Here is a 25,981-nt window from a genome sequence, read left to right on the forward strand (position 1 = left end):
AAGAAATAGTGCCATTCTAGTCTATGTTTGGAACTGCAGCTCAGCCACATTAAAGGCACTTCTTTCTCGGTACTTTTATCAGGCTGCTTACAAAATGGTTTAAATAAAATTATATTTACCTAAACAATGAAAAAAGTATTGATCAAGCAGGAAACCACTTACCAATTTTAGGTAAAACAAAACCAACAGGATTTGGCCATAAGCCTTCAATGAAATCCAACATCAATTTGCTGAGTAAATGTTTTATAGGTTGCAGTTGTTCTATACTTGTAATGAAAATGGACATCTCATTGTCTGTGTTTTCTATATCTATCCTACAATAATAATAAATTAGTATTAGATATTTTTCTTTATGAGGAACTCATAAAATTTCCACAAATTTACAGTACCAGTCAAAAGTTTGGACACACTTTTTCATTCCATGTTTTTTTTTTCTTATTTTCTACAATGTAGATGTATATATAAGACGTGAAGACTATGAAGGAACACACATGTGGAATTAAGTATTAAACAAAAAAGTGTATCTAGATTCTAGATTCTGCAAAGTAGCCCCCTTTGGCTTTGATGACTGCTTTGCACACTGTTGGCATTCTCTCAATTAGCTTCATGAGGTATTCACCTGGAATGGTTTTCAACAGTCTTAAAGGTATCCCCAGTGTTGCTGAGCACGTGTTGGCTGCTTTTCCTCTACTCTGTGGTCCAACTCATCCCAAACCATCTCAGTTCGGTTTAACTCCTGGGGAGCTCCTAATGAGAGCTAGTTTCATCATAGTGTTTGATGGTTTAATGACTGCGCTTGAGAATACATTCAAAGTTCTTGAAATTTTCTGGACTAACTGACCATTAGAGTTGAGCGAATGTACTTTTCTGAGCTTGAGGCTCGTTCGAGTATTAGCATACTCAATGGTGCTCGCTACTCGAGTGAGCATCACACCGTGTTCGACCCGGCACCAGTTTTGGACCCTCCCCCTGTCACGTGTCAGTTTTGGCCCCTCCCCACTGCGACGCTGCGCACATTTATGGCAATTATTTGGCTGGCTGGGCGGAGGAGAGAGAGAACACACGAACAAAAAAAAAAGCTCGGCACCCGGCGGGTCCCATACAAAAATGCTCAAGTCTCCCATTAAAGTCAATGGGGTTCATTACTTGAATAGAGGTCTCGAATTTTACGAAAAGCTCGACTCGAATACCGAGGACCCGAGCATTTGAGTACTCGCTCATCTCTACTGACCATCATTATTTAAAGTAACAATGAACAGTTGTTTCTCTTTTCTTAATTGAATGGTTCTTACCATAATGTAGAATAGAATAGAAGTGGAGTAAGGCTAAACACTGTAGGGAACTGTGTACCAACCCTACCTCTGCAGAACACAACTGATGGTCTCAAACACATTAACAAGGCAAGAAAGTAAAAACATTCCGGGTCACAAGAGGGCATCCTTTGCGTTTAGAAGAACGAAGGTTTCTTTACTGTAAGAGCAGTCAGACTGTGGAACTCTCTGCCTGAGGACGTGGTGATGGGAAAATAGATAGAGGAGTTTAAGAGGGAACTAGATGTCATTTTAGAGCGCTATGATATTAGAGGATATAGACATTAAATAACCATTGGGGCTGTTGATCCGGGTCTTGGAGTCGGGTATGAACTTTCAAACATTGATCCAGGGATTATTCTAACTGCCATTTTTTTCCCCAAATGGGCTAATTGGTTTCTGCCTCATTGGATGGACAAGAGGCTGGACTAGATGGACATTGTCTCCCTTCAGCCTAACATACTATGTTACCTCTTGAAGTTGATCGAGAGAATGCTAACAGTGTGCAAAGCTGTCATCAAAACAACATGGGGCTACTTTGAAGAATAAAGTAAAAACATATTCTAGTTTGTTTAACACTTTTTTGTTTACTACTTAATTCCATATGTGTTTTTTCATAGGTTTCATGTCTTCAATATGAAATCACTGGAGCAGGAGGAACACCAGATGGTCAAACTGAATTTGTCACTGTAGGGTTCAGAACTAAAATATAACTTTTATTAAATCTTTATAAAAAAGAACTTGATGAACAAGTCTCAAATAGGACACACATATAGCTAAAAGAGAGTACTCCTTAAACAAAATTCCCAGAGATGACGGAATGGCCGTATTTCGGGATAGAGAATTTAAAGCTATACAGCTTTAAAAGGAGTAGACGATAGAAGGTTCAAAACAATCAGTGATTTGCTACAGAATTATGTAGTGTAGCTATAACCTTTTACTCAAAGGGTCAAACTAGCTAGTACGTTCAGAAGTTTCTCAGAACACCAACAACCTCGAGAAGTCTCCGTAGCCCTCTAAACAAGGGGTTAACTCGGTGATTGGGTTCAGAATTTTTGGAACTTCACACGTTACCCCAGCCTAGTTTAGTGCACAGAGGTATACATAAATCCCTCTAAATTGCACTCCAATAGAGACTTCAGGGTAATCTCAGCAGAAAAGAGAAGATCCACTCCTCCCAGATCTAGTCCACTATATATAGATAACTTCCCATGTGGCTATATCTGAACCAAATTCCATATCTGGTAGCAGCACCAGCCTCTGTGATTAGCCGCCAGCCTACCACAGAGGCTGGTGCTGCTACCTTCTCTCGTTCTTATTGCTTTCTAGGGGGGAATCTCTGGGGGATATTTAACCCTTTGAATGCTAGCATCGTCTACCTCTCCTTTACCTTTACAACTTCCGCTACAATCTAATTTTTGTCGAGCAGTTTAAGGACGTTGTTTACTGACTTTTTGAGACTTGTTCATCAAGTTCTTTTTTACATGTCTTCAATATGAATCTACATTGCAGTAAATAAAAAAAAACCTGGAAAATACATGTAATGAAAAGATATATCCAAACTTTTGCCTGGTACTGTATATACATTACTTAAAGGGCTTGTCCCACTTTTAAAACTTTTTTCTCCTGGCATCAGCTACTCACATACTGGGCGCTTTGATGCCAGGAGTTCTGGATGGGGACATTGCAGCCTCTGATTAGTCACCTGACTTCCAATGTAAACACAGACTGGAAGAGCCGCAGCAGCCATTGTGCTGCTTACCAGATGGAGAGGAGAGGTTTGTATTGCTTCGTTTGTTGTTTTAGGTCATGGCCAGCTGTTTAAATTTTTTTTTAAGTGGGACAACCCCTTTAAATATCATAACTGTTATTTACAGTTGCTATCATTTTCTTATATATGAAAGGACTTATGGGATTGGTAGCCTTTAAAGGAAATCTGTCACATTGAACGTGGTGTCTTATCTGCCAGCATCATTGTATAGTGCAAGAGCAGCTGACTGATATATCATTTTTTTTGGGAAAAAATTCATCAGAACTTGTAACCTATTGATTCAAATCCCCGCTCTTTCCACTTTAGCTGTCCAGTAACTGACAGCTATTTCTTTATGCACTCTGATACAGAGAAGGTTGGCAATCATTAATAAGACCACCTACTGGACCTCTAAGACCAAAAATTTGAATGATTTCAGTCAATGCTACTAGTAGAGATGAGCGAGCATACTCGATAAGGCAAACTACTCGAGCGAGTAGTGCCTTATTCAAGTACCTGCCCGCTCGCCTCTAAAGATTCAGCTGCCAGCACGGGTGACAGGTGAGTTGCGGCGGTGAGCAGGGGGGAGCGGGGGGAGAGAGGGAGAGAGAGATCTCCCCTCCGTTCCTCCCCGCTCTCCCCTGCCACTCCCCGCCCCCTGCCGGCACCCGAATCTTTAGAGATGAGCGGGCAGGTACTCGAATAAGGCACTACTCGCTTAAGTAGTTTGCCTTATCGAGTATGCTCGCTCATCTCTAGCTACTAGTATATATCAATCTGCTCACCTCCTCCTGGTGATTCTAGCAGACTAGCTAAAGGCTCATGGGCCCAGGTGCAAAAGTTTATCTTGGGGCCCCCCAACTTCTGTTGAGAAAAGGCTATGCATAGAGTACATGGTTCTTTTCAATTAGAATTGTAGAGTTGAATTGAGAATGGTAGAGTTGGAAGGGACCTCCAGGGTCATCGGGATTCACTAAATTATCACATACAGATATTTGCCCATCCTTTGTTTGAAGACTTCCATTGAAGGAGAACTCCCCACCTCCTGTGGTAACCTGTTCCACTCATTGATCAGCCTCACTGTCTAATAGCTAATTGGTGTCTCCTCCCTTTCAGTTTCATCCTATTGCTTCTAGTCTTTCCTTGTACAAATGTGAATAGGGCTGATCCCTCTGCACTGTGACAGTCCTTCAGATATTTGTAGACCGCTATTAAGTCTCCTCTCAGCCTTCTTTTTTGCAAGCTAAAAGATCCCAGAATTGTCAAGTTAAATGAATGGGAGTTACTAAAAGAAACAACTGTTTGATTGTCAGTTTAACCCCTTAGTGACCAAGCTTTTCTTTACCCTTTTTTGTTTTTACCTTATCCTTTTTAAAAAATCGTAACTTCTTTATTTATCCATCGACGTAGCTGTATTAGGGCTTGTTTTTTGCAGGATGACTTCTGCCGCAAAAAAACATGTGCCATATAATGTACTGAAAAGCTTTTAAAAAATTGTAAGTGAAAAAAAAATGTTTCTATGGCGCACAAACTGCGTGTCAAAAAGACACGATGACTTTATTCTATGGGTCTGTAGGATTACTACACTATCAAACTTATGTTGTTTTTTTGCTGTACTACTTGTATTTTTTTCAAAGATATTAAATTTTTTTAAACTTATTTTCTGCCGCCATCTTCTGCGCGCAATAGCTTTTTTATTTATACGTTGACATAGTTGTGCAAGGGCTCAATTTATGCTGGGCATCCTGAAGTTTGCATTGGTACCATTTTGGAATATATACGACTTTTTGGAGACAGGGTGACCAAAGAAGCACATTTCTGGGGTTCTTTATTTTCGTCTCCTGACAACATTCATCGTGCGGGGTAAATAATGCGCTACTTTGATAGATCTGACGTTTACGAAGGCAGCGATACCAAATATGTATTTTTATTTTATTATTTAGATTCTTTTATCATAAATATGGCAAAAGTTTTTTTTTTACTTTCATTACTCTTTTAAATTTTATTATTAGTAAAACTTTATGGATCTTATTTTTACTTTTATTTTTAGTCCCTATAGGGGACCACAACTTGCAATGCTTTAATCGCTCCTGCAGTATGATATAATGCCATAGCATTGCATCATACTGCGATCGGGCAGGCATTCTATCAAGGCAGGTATTCTATCGGGCATGGCTTTCAGAAGGCCTCTGGCTGTCATGACACCTGCACGGCTCCCTGTAATCTCAACATGAGGGAGCGTACGGGATTTAAATGCCGCTGTCAAAATTGACAACAGCATTTAAAGAGTTAACAGCTCAGACGAGATGCGCAATCTCTCTTCATACATACAGGACGTAAAAACACGATAGGTCAGTCATTAAGGCATTAAACTAAAATCCCATTCATAGGATCTGTGGTCCATGAGCCAATCATCCGCCTATTAGTGTTTTAAAACATTACAATACATTGTGAGAAAACTCCTTTAAGGTTTAGATTTATCAGACTGCATTCCAAATCCATCCTTCATGTAATGAAGTCGAAGGTCTGTTTGCCCTTTTGTACACGCATCATTGTATAATTGGGGAGGATATGTAAACATGTTCTGAAGTTAACTTCATCAGACTGTGAGCATTAATTATCATACTAACATATTCCAGCCTGTCAGCTGGAGCGGATCCAGCCACTTGGATTTAATAAAAAATGTCCGGTCAAATCCAACTGTAGCCCATAAAAAGTGCAAAGTTCTAGAATAATCTACAACAATGTTAATGTAAGGAGAAAGATTACAATACAAAGCAAAAACAGCAGAGCCTCTTCGCCAAGAGCAACATTTCACAAACAGTATAATGTTTCTGCTTCGAAACACATTTTATACCTGTGGGGTAATTATTTTAAGTATGCCGGTCATTATACTCTTCTGTATACAAAAATGTATAATTTACTTTGTAATAAATCTGCAATGGACTAGACTTGGGATCCACTTGGGTTCATGGGGGCTATGTACTCTGACTCCCATCTGTCTGTGTTACAAGGGAAAGTAATGGTAGTTGTTGTTCGTGACACCAATTTGTAGTATGCCAGAGTGAGGGCCACCCAGTCATGCTACAAATAATAATAATAATCTTTTTTTTGTATAGCGCCAACATATTCCGCAGCGCTTACAAAGACAGGGGGAATACAAAAGGACAGAAGTACAAAAATTACAGAACATGTAGTAATTAGAGATGAGCGAACACGTTCGGCCCCGCCCCTTTTTCGCCCGAACACCGAACTTTGCGAACACTTCAGTGTTCGGGCGAAAAAGTTCGGGGGCCGCCGTGGCAGCGCGGGGGGGGTGCGGCGGGGAGTGGGGGGGAGAGGGAGAGAGAGAGGGCTCCCCCCTGTTCCCCGCTACTGCCGCCCGCGTCGCCGCGCATCTCCCCGCCCCCCGGCGGCACCCGGACCTTTACGCGCGAACACTGCAGTGTTCGGCAAAGCCGGTGTCCGGGTGCAGATGTGTCCGTAACGGACACGTTCGCTCATCTCTAGTAGTAATCAATTGAAGGAAACAGTAGGGGTGAGGTTACATGTAGTAATCAATTGAAGGAAACAGTAGGGGTGAGGGTCCTGCTCCAAGGAGCTTATATACTACAGATAATAGGGTGATATAGAAGGTAACAGGGGCTGGAGGCATGCCAAATATGGCGAGGTGGAGAGTGAGGGATGCTATACAGATAAACAATGGTCAGATATTAAGCCATGTGACTGCAGAAACGGTGTGACTGCAGGGAGGCAGTTGATGGTGGCTAGCAGGGATTGCAGTCAGTAGGTCAGGGAGAATGTTATCATGCGGCATACAGAGGTTCAAATTAAAGGGGCACTCAGTTTGATTTCGTTAACAGAGCGGAGAGCCCGGGCTGGTTGATGGATTGAGATGAGGGAGGCAATGTAGGGGGGCGCTGCGCTGTGGAGAGCTTTATGGATGAAGGTAGTGAGTTTAAATTGAATTCTGTATTTAACGGGCAGCCAGTGCAGTGACCGGCACAGGACAGAGGCGTCCGAGTAGCGGCTGGACAGGAAGATGAGCCTGGCTGCCGCATTCAGGATGGATTGGAGAGGGTAGAGTCTGGTGCAGGGGAGACCGATCAGCAACGAGTTGCAATAATCGAGCCGAGAGTGGATGAGGGCAACAGTGAGCGTTTTTAGTGTGTCCTCGGTGAGAAAAGAGCGAATTCTTGCGATGTTCTTGAGGTGCAGCCAACATGTTCGGGCGGGAGATTGGATGTAGGGTGTAAAAGAGAGATCAGAGTCAAATATGACCCCAAGGCAGCGGGCATGCTGTCTAGGAGTAATGGTGGCGCCACACACTGAGATGGAGATGTCAGGATGAGGCTCACATTTAGACTAAACGTTCAAACGTTTTTTTGAACGATAATTGTTACAACTAAATGCAGCATAAAGGTGGCTTCAGACGACCGTATGCGCAATTGTGCAAGCTTCAGCACAATGTATTTATGCAGTGAACGAGGCTTCAGGTAGATTTGCATGCATACTGTACTTTTTGCAGGCCTAGTTCACATGTACGCGTGACGCTCCCCCTCCATGATTTAAAAGGCTATTTAGCCTAATGAGGTCCAGATGTGTTCTTTTTCTAAATGGAATTACGCAGCATATTGCACAATTGTGTTTGTATTGAGTGCACATTTGATAACACTCACCTGTTCCATGTTGTGTCTGTGACTAGAAAAATGTTTTGCCACAGGTAATTCCGTCTTTCCCTCTCTAATTGAGTGGTGATGAGATCTCATCCTGGCTCTCAGTTTTTGTCCTGCTTCCCTGATATAAAGCCCCCCAACAGGACATACACTGCACTGGATCAGGTACACAACATCAGATGTGGAACATGTGAATGTCCCAGGGATCTTATAGTCCTGCTGTGTGTTGGGGATTTGTGCTACATATCAAAGTAAGATTAATATAAATGCCAGGACCCAAGTTTTCCCAGCAGAATATTTCCCAGAGCATTACACTGCCTCCTCTGACTTTCCTTCCTCTCATAGTTACCATCTCTTCCACCACAATTTTTAGTACATCAGCACTTCTCTGGCATTGGACCAGACGGGCTAACTTTCTCTCATCAATGATCTTTTGCACTAATGATCTTTTCTTGAACCACTTTGGTAGATTTTAACCACTGAAAACTGTGAGCACCCCAAAAGACTTGCCATTTTGGAAATGCTCTGACCCAGTTGTCTAGCCATCACATTCTCGCCCTTGTCACTCAGATCCTTACTCTTGCCAGTATTTCCCGCTTCTAGCCCATCAACTTCAAGAGCTGACTGTTCACTTGCTACCTACTATATCCCACCCCTTGACAGATGCCATTGTCAATAATCGATGTTATTCACTTCACCTGTTAGTGTATGGCTTATTAGTGTATACAGTATGTGGGAAACGCTCAACACCCTCTTATTGAGCTTCCTCAGCTGGGTCTTAATGAGCCTAATTGGCTCAAAATATGGATGGGTGGCATTGGAGTTGTGCCCTAACTCCAACAACAAGATCCTACTCTAAGTTTTAGACTCAACCTTGATCTGTCATTTTCTATGCTGAATACTCCTTGTTTGCCTGAAATATACCATTTTAGTGATAGGAACAGTCCACTCCAGTAGCTGACCTGCCACAATGTACTATTTCAGTGCTGTAGACCCAGTTCTTTTAGCTGCAGGATGTAGTGTTCATCCCTCCTATAAAGAATACATTGTACTCTGAAGAGTTCTTCTGCTCTTCATCCATAACCATACAGATACAACTAGTGTTTTATATTGATGGGAAACAAAACTGGACATTGTACTTACTTGGAGACTTTCTGCACAGAGTCTGGGAACTGACAAACTGATGCGATAACATAACCCTCATCTGCTGGAATAACACAAATGCCTCCCACGTTCAGGATTTCTGAAACACAGGAAACTGATTGGTTGCCATAAGACATTTTTATCTTAATCAATAATACATATCTTTAAAGGGAAATAATATATATTTTTTCATATTAACCCCTTAACATTCGAGGACATACATTTACATCATGGAGGTTCGGGGTTTGTATGGAAGGGGATCGGGAGACGGTCTCGCTCCATACTATGTGGGTGCTGCCTGTTTCTTACAGCCGACTCCTGTCCACAGCAGCTTCTGTCAGGACTCCCGCTGATCAAATCTGTGAACCCATTAAATGCCACTATCAATTCTAACAGCAGCATTTAAATGCCCCCATCAATGTCCAGGGGCCTTCTGAAAGCTGCCAATGCAGATTACTTATTAAGCCATGCCTGTGACGTGCTTTGATACCTGTCAGATTGTTGTATGACCTGGTACTATGGCATTACATGATACTGCAGGAGTGATCAAACCATTGCAAGTTTAAGGATGGGGGATAAAAAAATGTAAGAATCAGTTTAAAAAAGTTTTATTAACCCCTTGACACCACAGGACGTACAGTTACATTGTGCAGCTTCGGGGTATGTATGGAAGTGGATCCCGGCCCAACCCTGCTGCATACATTGCGGGGTACTGACTGTTTCTTTAAGCTGGCACCCGCTCACAACAGCTCCGATAAGCCACACCGCTCATCGGAGCTGTTAACCCTTTAAATGCTGCAGTTAATTCTGACAGCGGCATTTAAATGCCCTGACCGATGTTCGGGGGTCCCGTACGGCCCTACGCAAAGAGATCATGGGTTGGCATGCGAAGAAATTGTGAGTTGTCACGGCAGCTGGGGGCCTTCTGAAAAGCCCCAGGGCTGCCATTGCAGAGTGCCTATCAAACCATGCCTGTAGGGTGGCTTGATAGAATGCCTGTCAGATCGCGATATGATGTAAATGCTATGGCATTACATCATACTACAAGAGCGATCAAAGCATCGCAAGTTCTTGTCCCCTCTTGGGGCTAATAAAAAACTAAAAATAAGTTTAAAAAGTTTTATCAATTATATAAAAAAACAAAAGGTAACAAAAGGTAACAAAACCCCTTTTGCCATATTTGTGATAAAAGAATCTAATTTTGAAAACAAAAATACACATTTGGCAGAGCTGTGTCTGTAAGACTCTGATCTATAAAAGTAATTTATTATTCTCCCCGCACAGTGAACGTCGTCAGAAAAAAAAAGAATGCCAGAATTGTGCTTTTTTGGACACCCCTTCTCTAAGAAAAATTGAAATAAAAAGCTATCAAAAAGCTGTATGTATTCCAAAATAGAACCAATAGAAACTACAGGATATCTCTCAAAAATGAGCTCTCACTAGAGAGGAGCGAACGTACTCGGTAAGGGCGATTTCGCAATCGAGCACCGCGATTTTCGAGTACTTCACTACTCGGGTGAAAAGTACTCGAGTGCGCTGTGGGGCGGGGGGTTGCGAGAGGGGAGTGGGGGGTAGCAGCGGGGAACAGGGGGGAGCCCTCTCTCTCTCCCTCTCCCCCCCACTCCCCGCTGCAACCCCCCGCTCACCCACAGCGCCCCCGAGTACTTTTCACCCGAGTAGTGAAGTACTCGAAAATCGCGGTGCTCAATTGCGAAATCGCCCTTACCGAGTACGTTCGCTCATCTCTAGCTCTCACACAACTATCTTTGAAAAAAAATACAAGTAGTACAGCAAAAAGGAACTATATAAATTTGGTATCATAGTAGCCGCACTGACCCATAAAATATAGTTATCATGTAATTTTTGTTGCAGTGTCTATACCGTAGAAAAAGACGCACTCGAAGATGGCGGAATTTTGTTTTTTTTCCATTTCCCTCCACTTAGATTTTTTTTTACGTTTTTCAGTACATTATATGGTACATTATATAGTACCATTGAAATGTACAACTCGTCATGCAAAAAACAAGCCCTCAGACACTTATGTCGATGGATAAATCAAAGAGTTATGATTTCTTAAAAGTGGAAGAAAAAAACAAAAATAGAAAAAAAAAAGGAACATTTCTCTAGTCTATATATATAAAATTGAATGTATGTCTGTCTGTCTGTCTGTGTGTGTGTTTGTCCTTTATGCGCTACTACACCATTCATCTAATCGCCATGAAACTTTGGAAAGTTGTTGAGTACACTCCTGGGAAGATTATAGGCATAGTACAACTATCCTACGATAAATGGCGCGCATGCGAGCGTCGCCGACAGTTACGCCCCCCCCCCCACGTAGATTGTTCGATTTCCATCGTTGCCACTAATTCTCTCACTTCCCGTTGTCGCAGAAACAGGAAATTTGGCAGGAGCATTGATTATGTCATAAATAGGAAAAGTTAATGGGTCCCATCTGGATTATTCAATTCTAAGCGCCAAAGAATTAGCGTCCAAATTTTACGTACGGAATCTAATTTTCTCGCTTCCCAATGTCATGGAAACTTGAAATTTGGCAGGAGCATTGATTATGTCATAAATAGGAAAAATCCAATGGGTCCCAACTTGATTATTCAATTCTTAGCGGCAAACAATTAGCGTCCAAATTTTACGTACGGAATGTAATTTTCTCACATAGAAACTTGAAATTTGGCACGGGCATTGAATATTTCATAAATAGAAAACGCTAATGGGTCCCAACTCCATTATTCAATTCTATGCGCCAAAGAATTAGCGTCCAAATTTTACGTACGGAATGTAATTTTCTCACATAGAAACATGAAATTTGGCACGGGCATTGAATATGTTATAAATAGGAAAAGCTAATGGGTCCCAACTCAATTATTCGATTCTATGCGCAAAAGAATTAGCGTCCAAATTTTACGTACGGAATGTAATTTTCTCACATAGAAACTTGAAATTTGGCACGGGCATTGATTATGCCATAAATAGGAAAAGTTAATGGGTCCCAAGTCGATTATTCAATTCTAAGCGCAAAACAATTAGCGTCCAAATTTTACGTACGGAATCTAATTCTCTCACTTCCTGATATATATAAATGAATGTATGTCTGTCTGTCTGTCCTTTATGCATTACTACACCATTCATCCAATTGCCATGAGACTTTGGGAAGTTGTTGAGTACACTCCTGGGAAGGTTTCTGGCATAGTACAACTATCCTACGATAGGTGCCGCGCGTACGAGCATCGTCGACAGTTATGCCCCCCAGACAAAGATCGTTTGATTTCCATTTCAAGCACGAAAGCAAAAGGCATTACGAGCAACCGGATGAGTGTTCAACCAGAAAATGATGCATCCGCTGAATGTTTTGCAAGACAATTGCTGGATATTGAGAATGCTGAGGTAAAATGAAAGCTGTGCTGTGATTGGTTGCTATTTCTTATACTGCTGAGGTAACATGAAAGCTGTGCTGTGATTGGTGGCTACTTCTTATACTACTGAGGTTGCATGAAAGCTGTGCTGCGATTCGTTATATATTATACTGCTGAGGTAACATGAAAGCTGCGCTGTGATTGGTTGCTATTTTTTATATTGCTGAGGCAGAATAAAAGTTGCGCTGTGATTGGTTGTTATTTCTCTTACTGCTGAGGTAACATGAAAGCTGTGCTGTGATTGGTTGTTATATTTTATACTGCTAAGGTAACATGAAAGCTGCGCTGTGATTGGTTGTTATATATTATACCACTGAGGTAACATGAAAGCTGCTGTGATTGGTTGTTATCTAGATATGTAAAAACGAATGAATGTATGTCTGTCTGTCTTCGCAGCAACGCGCGACGGGTACGCTAGTACATTATATAATACATTACATAGTACCATTGAAAAATACAACTTGTCCCGCAAAAAACAAGCCCTCATACAGCTACGCTGATGGCTAAATAAAGGTGAGGAGGAAAAAACAGAAAAAAAGGCCACATGCTTAAGGGGTAAAAAAAGGACTTACCTACTATTTTCTTAATTGATGAGATTTTCTTTGCAGGAAGTATGCAGAGCAGGTCACCTTGCTTCAATTGTGGATCCTTTAGAAATGGTTCACCCCAAGGGAGATGGGGCGTCTGCACAGTCCCATTAAGTATGGAAGCCAGAAAGCAGTAGAAGCTTACAACACCAAAGATTACACTGAAAGCAATAGTGCATTTCCAAGTTAGAATAGCAAGCGTTTTCAGTAGAATAGTTATGAGAAGAGCCTCAAACGCTAGAGAGTTGATGAACCAAACCTTGTTTAGCGTAATCATACAAGCGGTGACGAAGCCATGTAATATAATAAAGCATATATTCCCCAGTGCTGAATAAAACACCATCACTGACACACATAAGCACAAATATTTCACCATTCCAAACGTTATCCACCAGATTCCATAAAAGATGAAGGTACTGCCCTCCAGGGTCTTACCAGCCGATGCAGACAGTAATCCAGCTATGAGAACCATGACCCCAACCACAATGACCAAAATGAAGGCAACTCGTGTTTCAGTAATGATAGCAAAGACTGCAAGAGTGTTAAAGGCATGGCCAATAGCATCCACTTCCTTAAATCGAAAGCCATCAGAGTATGAACAGAACAGGACCGTCCGTTGCTTTATCTTAGGAAATCGAAGGCAGGAATTCATTATTTCCATTAGGCCATGTCTTTGGGAGGTTTTGAATTCTGCCTTCGATAAATAAAGCCTTAGAAACATGTAGACTATCGAAGCCATGAAGATAATTAAATTAATCACTTGTGGCGCAATATGTTCAATCCCACTCGGAAGGGTTAGAAAAGCGCAATAAGCGGCAAAGAGTAATGTATATATACCAAAGTATAGGTTTTTCAGAGACATCATGCAAGCCAAAATGCCAAAAAGGACTGCAAACACAACCATGAACGGGAGAGGAAGCAAAGGGTCATTTGATAAGTGAGGCTGATTGAAAACTGAATATCCTTCTACAAACTTCAGGATGGACAGAAAACTGAAGAATGCGGCATTTAACATGTCTGAGGCACAAAATGACGCAACTGAGACTATGAGTTGGTACAACGCCGATGTGAACATCCAATGGGCCTGGCCGAAGAACAGAATCCTAGCCGTTCCGATAAGCCTTCCACAAAGCACACTTGACGACACCATATTAGCCATAACTCCTGTCACAATAAGATGGTTTCTTAATAAGTAGTTTTTAGAATGGACACGAGTCTCAACCGGCTGGCCAGGGTTTTTTTGCAAGATATTCCAAAATCTCAGTGCCACAAGATATAGACTGACAGTTGTAACAATCATAAAGTTACATCCAATGCCTGATGGACCCAGTGTCCGGTCATTGCACATAGCAAGTACGTGGATATTGGCTAGACCTAGTGCAAAGGACATAACGGGTAAGGGCCCTTGCTTGTGAAGAGTCCCAACACATCCTATTATAAGAAAAGCACAAGAAATAGCAAATAAACCAGGAAATATTGCTTCACAAAACTGGTCTGAAGCTGAAACGATCTTGTTATCCACTAAGAGTTGTAAAGTGCCAGTATTGCTCCAGAGTGCGGAAACGGTCATGCATAATGTTAACACTAGAGGATGAGGACTGAATTGCTTCTGAATTCCTAAAAGAAAAGGTATGACAAAAAAAATTATGTTAACATTTTTAGCTACTGCTGCTCTGTTTTTTTCTCATAAAGATTCATAGAATTGGTAAAAGGGGTTTTCCCACTTCTAGTAGTTTTGCTGCAGGAAGCAGATAGCTCAGGTATAGTGCGTAGTGGTCCAGGTTGGTACTACAGGTGCAATCCTATTGAAGTGAATGGGACTCAGTCCAAAGTATCAACCTGGGCCACTCCACAATGTACGGAGCTGTCTGCTTCCTGCAGCAAAACAGCTAGAAGTGAGACAACCCCTTAAAAGTATGAACATTTTCAAAGTTCATACTTTCAAGACCTGATATTTTTTTGGCATTTTATTTTCTTTTTTGCCTCTGCTTTCCAAGAGCCATCATTTTTTTAATTTACCAATCAACATAGCTGTATGGGGGCTTGCCCTTTGTAGGACAAGTTGTATTTTTTAATGGTACAATTTAATGTAACCCTTAATGTGCTGAAAAACCTTTACAGTTTTTAAGGGCATTTATGGGGTGCAGGATGGCGCTCCCCCTTCGGCTTGCTGCTTTGTTGACGTGGTCAGGCCTGACCACAAGATCTGAACAATTAAACAACTGCAATTAGATTTAGTCTGATTACAGACTAAACCCAATCCTACAGTACCAACCCAACCAAGGTAGCAAGCCCCTGCCAATCGGCTATTAATTACCTATCCTATGGGCAAACCAAAGTGGAGGTCCCTTTATTGTTTAATTCTCTCTGCTTGGCACTCTTTTTCGCTATAATATATTTGAGGACGTACCATGATTTCACAGGACTTAAGTTTGGAATTTGTTAAACCAAGATTTTGCCACTTCTTTAAACCAGGCTTTAAAAGTCAGAGCTGGTGGATATGAACTACGAGGAGTCAGTGTGTAGCCTATAGAAAACACTGTCATAGAAAAATGGGCCAACCTCTGCCATCTGCTCGGCACATAATAGTGGCAAATATCTTTGAAGACAATGGGGTATTGCTCTACCAGAAGAAAAGCAGCCACAGGCTGTTCATTGGACTGAGAGGCCCCAATAACAGAGTCCCCAGAAGAAGGAGCCCCACTTTATGGATTCATTAAACACTGAAAGCAGAAAAAGCCCTCCAAACAGGTATAAAAAGTGGTAATCACATCATCAGAAGCTGAAGCTGACCCACTGCGCACCTGCATGTGCCTCTTAATAAATTTGACATATCTTACTACAGCATACTTAGGTTTAAGTCTGGCATGTGAAAAAACCAATTTTAGTAAAATCACCACAAAGCCTTTTTTCAACCTCATTACAGCATGTAATTATGAATTACTCAATTACTTTTTCAAGTACAACCCTAATTCCAAAAAAGTTGGAACGCTGTGTGAATATTGAGATAACATTGTTGAACCTCTGACCATCTTTGCTCCTGAGAGACTCTGCCTCTCTAACAAGCTCTTTTTTATACACTGTCATGCAACTTAGTAGAAAATTGACCCCCACAGCTGTTCTTCATTAGTACCACTTACTTTTCGAGCCTTTTGTTACCCCTGTGCCAACTTTTTAAAAATGTGTTGCTGCCATTAATTTCTAAATGAGTTAATTTTTAAAAACGATCTCCCTTTCACCTTCTGATTTGTGTTCTATTGTGAATAAGATATGGTTAGATAAGATTTAGAAATCATTGCATTCTTTTTCTCTTAATATCCATTTACATTTTACAGAGCGTCTTAACTTTTTTGGAATCGAGGCTGTAATTGGACAATACAAAGCCTTAAATAATGATTCATATTTACCTATGTGTGCTAAGATCAAACATAAAATAATAAGCAATATCCCCAGTGCTGATCTCGATACGAGCGCTCTTGGTGAATTGTAGTTATATACAGCAAGCAGCATGGTGCCTAGAAATGGAAGCAGACAGAACACGCACATGTCAATTACAATAAACGACTGAATGATCGTATTTAAACCGAACGCTAAGTGAACGAGGCAACGCTGATTTTTATGCCCGCATAAAATGATCAATGAATGAAAAGTGAACAATTATCATTTGTTGTTCAGTCATCATTAGATATCCGCAGACTAATCAGAGGAAATGTCACCTGTGATTGTTGGAGGCGAATAATCACTATCACTGGAGGTAACTGCACTGTAATCACTATCACTATGCAGAGCTAGTATCTGACTATTATATGGCAAATGCATCATTTATAGTTATACTAGAGCGAAGCCCCTATATCTAAGACCTATTTATCTGAGCCCTTTGTGTTATAAAGGTCACAATAGAATATACACATATATTTTCCTGGTGAGGGAAATTCTGAGCTTCGCTGTACGGTTCCTGAGTTCTTTGTAGACCCCTGAGTAAAGTGGGTCATGAGTGAGCCCTGTACCACCTATAACTTTTTATGAGGGCTTCAGCAGTCAGTGTGTCAATACGTCGATGTCTGTGGCTGGTACCTTATTACAGGGCCTGGCGTACAATATAATGACGGCATTGTCTGCTGGCACCTTACTACATGGGGCCTCAGGGCATAGCACCACAATATAAGAATATTAACCCCTTAGTGACCACCCTATCGTGTTTTTAAGTGCTGCCATTGCAAGACGTGTATGGAGGGAGATCGTGCTGCGATCTCCCTCCATACATCACGGGTGCCAGCTGTTTCTTACAGCTGACACCCGCGGGCAATAGCCCGGATCGGGGCTGTCAACCCTTTAAATGCCGCTGTCAAACCTGACAGTGACATTTAAATCCCCCGAACGATACAGCCCCTCCGATGAGATCGGGAGAGCCATGCGGGTGTCATGGCAGCAGGGCGGCCTTCTGAACGGCCCCAGGGCTGTCATGGCAGAATGCTTTTCAAGCCTTTCCCGTGGGGTGGCTTGATAGACTGGCTGTCAGATCACAGTATGATGTAATATTATGGCATTACATCATACTGCAGGAGTGATCAAAGCATTGCATGTTGTGGTCCCCCCTAGGGACTAAAAGAAAATGTGAAAATAAGAACAATAAAGTTTTATTAATTATTTTTTTTTTAAATTAAGATTGAAAAAAAAAACCTTTTGCCATATTTACAATTAAAAAAATCTAAATAATAAAACAAAAATACATATTTGGTATCGCTGCATCCGTAGAAGTCCCATCTACCAAGGTAATGCATTGTTTACCGCGCACGGTAAACGTCATTCAAAAAAAAAATGCCAGAAAAAAATCTAAGAAAAAGCGATCAAAAAGTCATATGTATTCAAAAATGGTACAGACGAAAACTACAGGATATACCGCACAAAATGAGCCCTCGCACAACTATGTTGACTGAAAACTAAAAAGGTTATTGTGCGCAGAAGGTGGAGACAGAAAATAATTTAAAAAATTTAATATCTTAAAAAAAAATCTATAAGTAGTACAGCAAAAAAAACTATGCACGTTTGGCATCGTAGTAATCATACTGACGCATAGAATAAAGTTATGTCATTTTTGTTGCAGTTTGTGTGCCATAGAAACAAAACACACCGCAAAATGTCGTTTTTTTCCTTTCTCTCCACTTAGAATTTTTTAAAAGTTTTTCAGTACACTATGTGGTACATTAGATAGCGCCATTAAAAAAGACAACTTGTACCGCAAAAAACAAGCCCTCATACAGGGACGTCGATGGATAAATAAAGGAGTTACGATTTTTTTAAAAGGGGGGAGGAAAAAAAACGAAAATGGAAAAAAAACCAAAAAGCTTGGTCATTAAGGTGTTAAGATCCAGTTATTAGTTTGTTCATACATGATTAGCACCCCTAACCACACCCCTAACCCACACCACTTTCGCAGGAGGTGGAGCAGCAGATTAGTCAGAGCGCACATCACAGCTTAAACATCACACTAAGAAATGCTCAGCCACTTGGCAGGTATGGAGAGAGAGCAATGTACCTTTATAGAAAGCAGCAGAGGGATGGGAAAAGACTAGAGATGAGCGAATCTACTCGGTTCGGGTGTTTTTGAACTCGAGCACAGCTTTTTCCGAGTAACTCACTACTCGGACAAAAAGATTCGGAGGGTGCCGGGGGTAAGCGGAGGGGTTGCAGAGGGGGGGGGGGGGGGGGGAGAGAGAGAGCTCCCCCTGTTCCCCACTGCTACCCCCCGCTCACCCCCGGCGCCCCCCGAATCTTTTCGTCCGAGTAGTGAGTTACTCGGAAAAAGCTGTGCTCGAGTGCAAAAACACCCGAACCGAGTAGGTTCGCTCATCTCCAGAAAAGACCCAACATCTGCAGGCAAGACTGCAGTAAAGCTTGTACACAGCCACAGGAATGAGTGGGATTTATTTTGCAACAATAGATACACTTTAACCAATTTGTTAATATGCAGCACAAACTGCAAACAGAAGAACAAACATGAAACACAAAGGTAGCACATTAGTTAAATATTCGTTTGTTGTAATGTACTGAAACTTAAAATTCCAAGTTGACACAGAAATCTATTCCCCAGCAATAACACCCTCGGTGCACAATTAGCTTTCACTCAAACAACACTTACTGGGTAAACTTTATATATTTAAGGAGGATTATTATTCTTCACTGGTGGATTTATGTTTGAATGTCCCAGTGGGAATCTATGGTTCAAGTACAAAACTAACAAGACTATATTTAAAGAGTTTTCCAAACAAAATATTATTGATGATCTATGGCACCCACTGCCAGTGCCAGGATACACAGGGGTCAGAGCGAAAGCCACTACTCTGACCCCTGTGTAGTGGCCGGTGCTTTAACTGCAGGTGCAGCTCCTGTTAATTTTAATGAGACCCCAGCCTGCAATTACAAGCACTGGCCACTACACAGGGGTTGGAGCAGCAACTTCTTCTCTGATCCCTGTGTGTCCCGGCACTGACAGCGTGAAAAATCCAGAAAGCGCTACCTCTGATTGGCTGTTCCACTGTACTTTCATTTTTCTTTCACATGGTTTAGATTCAGTAATAAGTTCTTAGGGTGGCTTAATACGAGCGTGTTTTTGTGCTTACACAGGTGCGCACATAAGTGCGCACCCATGTACGTGCAAAAACATGCATGAATGCCGTCCGTCCATTGCTGCTGCCGGTGGCTCCATTGAAGACAATGGTCTGCTGGCACCCCTGAATTGTTTTTCAGGGAAGAGCTTTACATATAAGCTCTTCCCTAAAAAAAAAAATTAGTGTTAAAAAAAAACAAAAAACTTAGCTGTCCGCCACTGCAGTGTCTCTGCGGGGATGAAGAACACATCTGCTGCTTGCGGCAGATGTTTCCTTCATCCCCGTGAGGAAAAAGAATTCCCTGCTGCACCTCCCACATCTGTGACAGATGCAGCAAAGGAATTCTTCATCCCTGCGGGAAATAAAGAGTTCCCTACCACAGCTGTCACAGATGACAGCTGCAGTAGGGCATCCAGCTGCCAGCATCCTGTAATTGTTTTTCAGGGAAGCACTTTAAATACAATCCCTTCCCTGAAAAACATGAAAAAAGGAGGATAAAAAGAAAAAAACATACTCACCTTTCTTCAGCTGCCAGGGCTCAGCTAGTCCCGCTGGCTCTTTCCTGCACTGCTCTAAGGAGTATTCAGCAGGCAGAGATTTAAAATCCCCGCCTGCTGAATGGGCTGCCTCTGATTGGCTGAGCACTGTGACCAATCAGAGGCAGCTCTCAGCTATTGAATGACAGCTGAGAGCTGCCTCTGATTGGTCCCTGCGCTCAGCCAATCAGAGGCAGCACTCACTCACCCATTCATGAATGGGTGAGTGCTGAGCCAATCAGAGGCAGCCCATTCAGAGCCAGGGATTTTAAATCCCCGTCTGCTGAATACTCCTCAGAGCAGTGTAGGAGAAGAGCCAACTGCAGACGTGCAGGAAGGTGAGAGGCGTTGGATGGAGCCGTGAACGCTGCGGAGAGAGCGGGCAGGCAGAACTTGTCAGCATTGCTGTGGGACGCAGAGCTGAGCAGAGAGCAGGCGGTATGCACTTGTGAGCGGTGCTGTGGGACGCAGCGGTGAGCACTGTTGAGAGAGCTGATGCTCATGGCCTTATGAAAGCAGTAGTGGGACGCAGCGGTGCAGTGGCAGGGAGAGGTGAGCGCTGCACAGAAAGCCGCCATTGGAAACTTGTAAGCGGAGCGGTTGAAAGAAGCGGAGAGGGGGGTGGGTACCCTGTTTAATGAGTGGGCCTGTTTGCCTGCAGCAGAGGGGCAGGGGTGCATGTGCTGGAGCGGTGAGCGGTAATGAGTGCCAGGGGGGTTGCAACTTCAGGAGAGAGGGCAGCGCCCCGGGCAAGGGGAATGCCAGGGTACCTGCAGTCACATCGGTGAAGCAGAGCGCTGGCCGCTTCAGGACTAAATTCACGTTAACAGGACCTTCAGTTCTTGAGCCAATTGCGAGCTAGGGGTGTGACAGGGGGTGTTCCTCATGGAAGTCCTGTCAAACCTCTAGCTTCCGATGGCGTCAAGATACACTAATACCTCCCTGCTCATTCTGGTTCTAAGAGCCCAGTAGGTGGTCTTGCTCACTAATTGACAGCTATCCCATAAAGACTTTCAATGACTAATAAGACCGCCTACTGGACTCCGAAGCCAAGAGGAGCAGAAATTTAAATGAGGGAATTACAAGATATACTGATTTTCTTTTTTTGTCCACAAAACTATTTCTTACAAATCTGTTTAATTACTCCTGCTCTATGACATATCGTCCACAGATTGTGTCAGGGTCCCTTTAAATATTTTTTGTCCAGTACTCTTCCATAGCAAACTAATTCTGGTGGAATGCTAAGTTAAAGTGTATCGATACATTTCTGTTGTCTACTGTAATCAGCTGCTTATATCCTATTTCTCAGTGCACACATAGTATCAAGTCATTTCTCTTACTGGAGGTGTGGAGAGTTTATATCTATGACATTATGTTTTGATAAACCTTTAACAGACTAATTAACATTTGATAGAATAGATACAAGCTTATTAAAATGCACAGACAGAGGTTAAACTGTCACTCCCAAATGCCACGTCCACACTTAAACATGCAACATACATGCAAATTCCCATTTCCTTTACTCCAATTTGTATACATCTGCATTATGAATACTATATAACATGATTCATGTGTTCTATTACAGAGATTCCGTCTCGGGGTGCATTCACACAGGTGAGAAAATCGTGCAAGTTTTGTGTGCTGCGAGACGTACAAAAAATACAACCCACTATTATATGCATGGGCGTGTTTTCTCAATGCTGCGAGAGAGAAAAGTGGCAGCATGTTCTTTTCTCGTCTTGCATGAGAATAGAACATGCAGATGTACGGTCTCCGGCGCATCGCACAGCACACGGATAGACTCGCTATCAGCCATGTGAATACACTCTCATCAGTCAGTCAATGAGCCCCCACAAATACTGGAGTGATTAGGTACAAGTTGGCATACAGATAGTTCAGTGTACAATACTGTCACTATTACCAGGGTCACTATGGGGGTCACTATTACTACTGGGGCCACTAGGGAGGTCATTATTAATATACAGTCTTACAATTAGAATCTGCCCTTTTTTACGTCAACCATAACGCTTATGTGGCTCTTGGTGAAAATAGGTTTATTTCACTAGTGTGCGCGAATTTGAAAAAAAACTTCGGGAAGATAGGTCCTGCCCCATCATTCCCACGCGTAGTGAATACAGGAAAGATAGGGCTAGTCCTATCTTTTGTCGCCCGCACTATTACCAGGCGAGAATACCGATAATAAAAATGAAACCATTAAAGTTAATTTATGATGGTCTGAGTTTGGGTCAGGAGATCTGCGGCCAGGCTGGGACACTCGTCCGTATTACGGATGTATAAATGTACCAGTGCATCACAGAAGGGGAAATAAAAAATTAAAAACAATCACAGAAAATGGCCGTTATTTACTGAGTAAGGAGTGCATATAGATGCATCCTCTGACCATGCAGGTAGCTGACTACCAAATGGAGGGACCAATAACACCTGTGCAGGACACCGATAAGACAGCAACTCACACTGCCTCTTGATATAGAGGGGGGTGGCTGCTTGGCGTACACTCCCACACATAGTGGGTACAGGGTGCCAGACCATTCTGATATATGTAGTTCACCATGCAGACCAGCAACCTATTAATGATGCCACGATAATTCGGCGGGTTGCCCTGCATTTCCATCAGTGAACCACATTGGTACTGCCACCCTAGGCTCCCCCTGGAGTCTTAATGCCACACTGCATGTGAATGATAGATAATAAATGCAAGGTATTGGTTAAATGTTGGCCACTACAACGCAAGGAACAGTGAAGTGGTTAGTGGGCTCATGTATCTTGGCCAACATTCAACCAATGCCTTGCATTTATTATCTATCATTCACATGCAGTGTGGCATTAAGACTCCAGGGGGAGCCCAGGGTGGCAGTACCAATGTGGTTCACTGATGGAAATGCAGGGCAACCCGCCGAATTATCATGGCGTCATTAGTAGGTTGCTGGTCTGCATGGTGAACTACATATATCAGAATGGTCTGGCACCCTGTATCCACTATGTGTGGGAGTGTACACCAAGCATCCACCCCCCTCATTATCAGGAGGCAGTGTGAGTGGGTGTTCTATCGGTGTCCTGCACAGGTGTTATTGGCTCCTCCATTTGGTAGTCAGCTACCTGCATGGTGAGAGGAGGATGCATCTATATGCACTCCTCAGTCAGTAAGTAATGGCCATCTTCTGTGATTGGTTATAAATGTACCTGTAATACACTTTTGTGAAACTGGCCTCAGACTGTATTAGTGAACCCGCCCCTATGTGTGAAGAAAGCATGAAGAAGATATTTTATTCCTCAAGTAGTGGATGCTAGAGTCTCCTGACATGTATGCTCCATAGTACAGTGCTGCCCGTACCTCCTCCATGCATCCTGGAGTACAGAAATAGGTGAGCTGGACCTTCTCTTTTCATTTCTAACATTTTTAATATCTGTTTTGCAAAAATTGCATTCTATAGGTTAATTTAAAAGTATGTCATTATTATTATTAGATTTAGTTTCTGAAGGTGCTTTCTTGTAGTGTCACTTATATATAAACAGGGCCTAAACCTACTGTATGTCTTACTTGTGTCTGGTGATGTTTAAGGTATGTTCAGTAAGGGTGGTTTCAAAATTGGGTTCGAACGTCCGGTCGGAGGTTCCGGCGCAGACCCTGGCACAAAATACCGGAAGAAAAAGCGTTTTTTCTTCCAGCTAAAAACCGGACATCTGAGTGGAAAACAACTGGACCCCATAATAGTCAATGGGGTCTGTTTAGCGCTTTTTGGATCCATCCTAAGACGGAGCCATTCAGCCATGAGGGTTCTCCTTTCCTGCTCCCCGAATGGAGCAAGAAAGCGAAACCCCTGACAGCTATAAAACCACCCTAAGAAATATTACCTACTGCTTGTTTTTTCTTGGCAAGTTCTGCATGAGTTACAAGTGACTTAAATAAAGTACACGGAGACATATAAACTTTTTATAGACTTTTCAAAAGTCCTTCCAACTTTTTTTTTTGTTTTAGTTTAAGAATTTTGAGATCAGTCTAGTTTTCTATCAATTGTCTAAGTCTTGCCTTTACGGTGTGCACACATAGCTAAATTAGAATAGAGCTGAAATTGATTTCTAATGAGCGTGTAGGTTAACTTTTTCATGTACAAGTCGGAGATGCAAGCTTTACGAAAGGCCATAAAAAACGAACGGCGAACAAAGGAGTGTGAGCAGTCCATGTATATATAACATTTCGACAATTTTGCACAATGTTACTTATTCCTTTTTATGTCTAAGAGTTGTTTGTATTACTTATAGTAGATATTACATCATCCAAATGAACTTACCAGATATCCTGGCCAATGAAATGGTCAAAAACTCAATGATTTCTCCTTCCGGCATCTCTTCTGAATAGCTGTAGCAATCCCAAAGTAGAAATACTAATAGAATTTATATTTGCACAGATATCGTGCTTATTACACTTCCAGCTGTTGTCTCTCTCTCATGCTTTTTAATTATCCGTCTTGATCTTTTATGTTTGTCACGTTTTGCAACAGGCAAAACCAGTCTATGCTGTCAAACTAGAAGACTAATTGCTTATTACAAGAGTTGGCTATTAGGAGGAAGGAATCTTAATCCCGCCTCAAAGAAGTTTCTGCATTTATCCTCATGTTCTATTTGGTAACTACCTAGGTACCTTACTTTGAAGAATCACCTATGTACACATTGTACATATACACTGGACTCTTTCCAGTAGCTTGGCTTTCAGCCAGTAGTTCAAGGAGTCCAAAATCCATGCCCTCTATCAAATATTTTGGCAGTGACTTCTCTTGGTCATGAGAGCAAGAAAATATATCTTCTAGCATAGTACATCATAAGGTAGGCATTGCTGCTCGTATGTTACAAGTTCTAGTTAGCAAGTGAAAGTTCCTCACTTCAGGTTGGTGCATTGACACTATTCTTGTCATCTCCTGGCAGAATTATTAGTTATAACTATATATTTTGGAAGAAAAGAAAGGAGAGCCTGGGAACACAACAGCTTCTATGGTTAGGCAAGTATCTAAGGGGGAAAGGGGGTCCTAAGCCAGAATATATAGAAAAATCTAAAATAGATCATTGGCAAGTATCATGTGGAAACAGAGAATAAGAAATCTAAAGCACAGCCATGTGACTACCAAGCAAACACAAAGGAGGGCACACTGTGGCAAGGAGACCCTGGCAGAGGTAGGACACGCTAGCTGCTGCAAGTGGTGAGTCAACTTTGTAGTTATTATAGAAAGGTTAATGTTTTTTCTTAATGAGCTTAAGTATTAGATTGCTCAATCAAAGCCATTAATAAAAAGGAAGCTGGGCACAGATTCATTACTTTAAGCACCTTTCACACATTGTGGGGCCAACAGAACCTGGAAACTACAGGCCTGTAAGTCTAACTTCAATTGTGGGTAAAATGTTTGAAGGGTTTCTAAGAGATGCTATCCTGGAGTACTTCAAGGAAAACTCTGTATAGCTCTACATTAGCGTGGGTTTATGAGAGATCACTCTTGTCAAACCAATCTGATCAGCTTCTATGAGGAGGTAAATTCTAGACTGGACTGGGGAGAGTCATCGGATCTTGTATATCTGGACTTTTTCAAAGCATTTGATACTGTGCTGCATAAAAGGTTGGCATATAATATGAGAATGCTTGGTCTGGGTGAGAATGTGTGTAAGTGGGAAAGTAACTGGTCAGTGATAGAAAGCAGAGTGTGGTTATTAATGGTATATACTGTGATTGGGTCACCGTTACTAGTGGGGTACCACAGGGGGAAGTACTTGGCCCTATTCTTTTTCATATATTTATTAATGACCTGGAAAACGGATTGCGCAGTAAAATAGTAATATTTATAGATGACACCAAATTATGTAAAATAATTAACACAAGAGAAGACACAAGGAATTTGCAAGTGGATTTGGATAAGTTGGGAGCTTGGGCAGAAAAGT

General features: G+C 41.9%; 2 protein-coding genes across 6 annotated transcripts in view; one reads left to right on the plus strand and one right to left on the minus strand.

The window, feature by feature from the left end:
• LOC136580408 (uncharacterized) overlaps nucleotides 1-25,981 on the minus strand; it is a 66,132-nt gene that overhangs the window by 30,327 nt on the left and 9,824 nt on the right. For 4 of the 5 annotated variants that reach the window (XM_066580966.1, XM_066580964.1, XM_066580965.1 and 1 more), the window contains 4 exons: nucleotides 16,302-16,409; nucleotides 12,880-14,511; nucleotides 8,880-8,979; nucleotides 163-314 (listed from right to left, as the gene is read on the minus strand). In XM_066580966.1, coding sequence (XP_066437063.1) covers nucleotides 163-314; nucleotides 8,880-8,979; nucleotides 12,880-14,511; nucleotides 16,302-16,404 — 1,987 coding nt within the window. In that variant the 5' untranslated portion in view covers nucleotides 16,405-16,409. Of the gene's footprint in view, nucleotides 1-162; nucleotides 315-8,879; nucleotides 8,980-12,879; nucleotides 14,512-16,301; nucleotides 16,410-24,348; nucleotides 24,579-25,981 lie in introns of those variants that run through there. The other variant, XM_066580963.1, reaches the window with a different exon arrangement.
• The window catches only part of LOC136580407 (uncharacterized), an 83,302-nt gene continuing 80,619 nt past the window's right edge, over nucleotides 23,299-25,981 (plus strand). The window contains exon 1 of the mRNA XM_066580962.1: nucleotides 23,299-23,421. The gene's annotated coding sequence lies outside the window, so the exon portion shown is untranslated. The remainder of the gene's footprint in view (nucleotides 23,422-25,981) is intronic.

This window comes from Eleutherodactylus coqui, chromosome 10 (assembly GCF_035609145.1).
Source record: "Eleutherodactylus coqui strain aEleCoq1 chromosome 10, aEleCoq1.hap1, whole genome shotgun sequence".
NCBI lineage: Eukaryota > Metazoa > Chordata > Amphibia > Anura > Eleutherodactylidae > Eleutherodactylus > Eleutherodactylus coqui.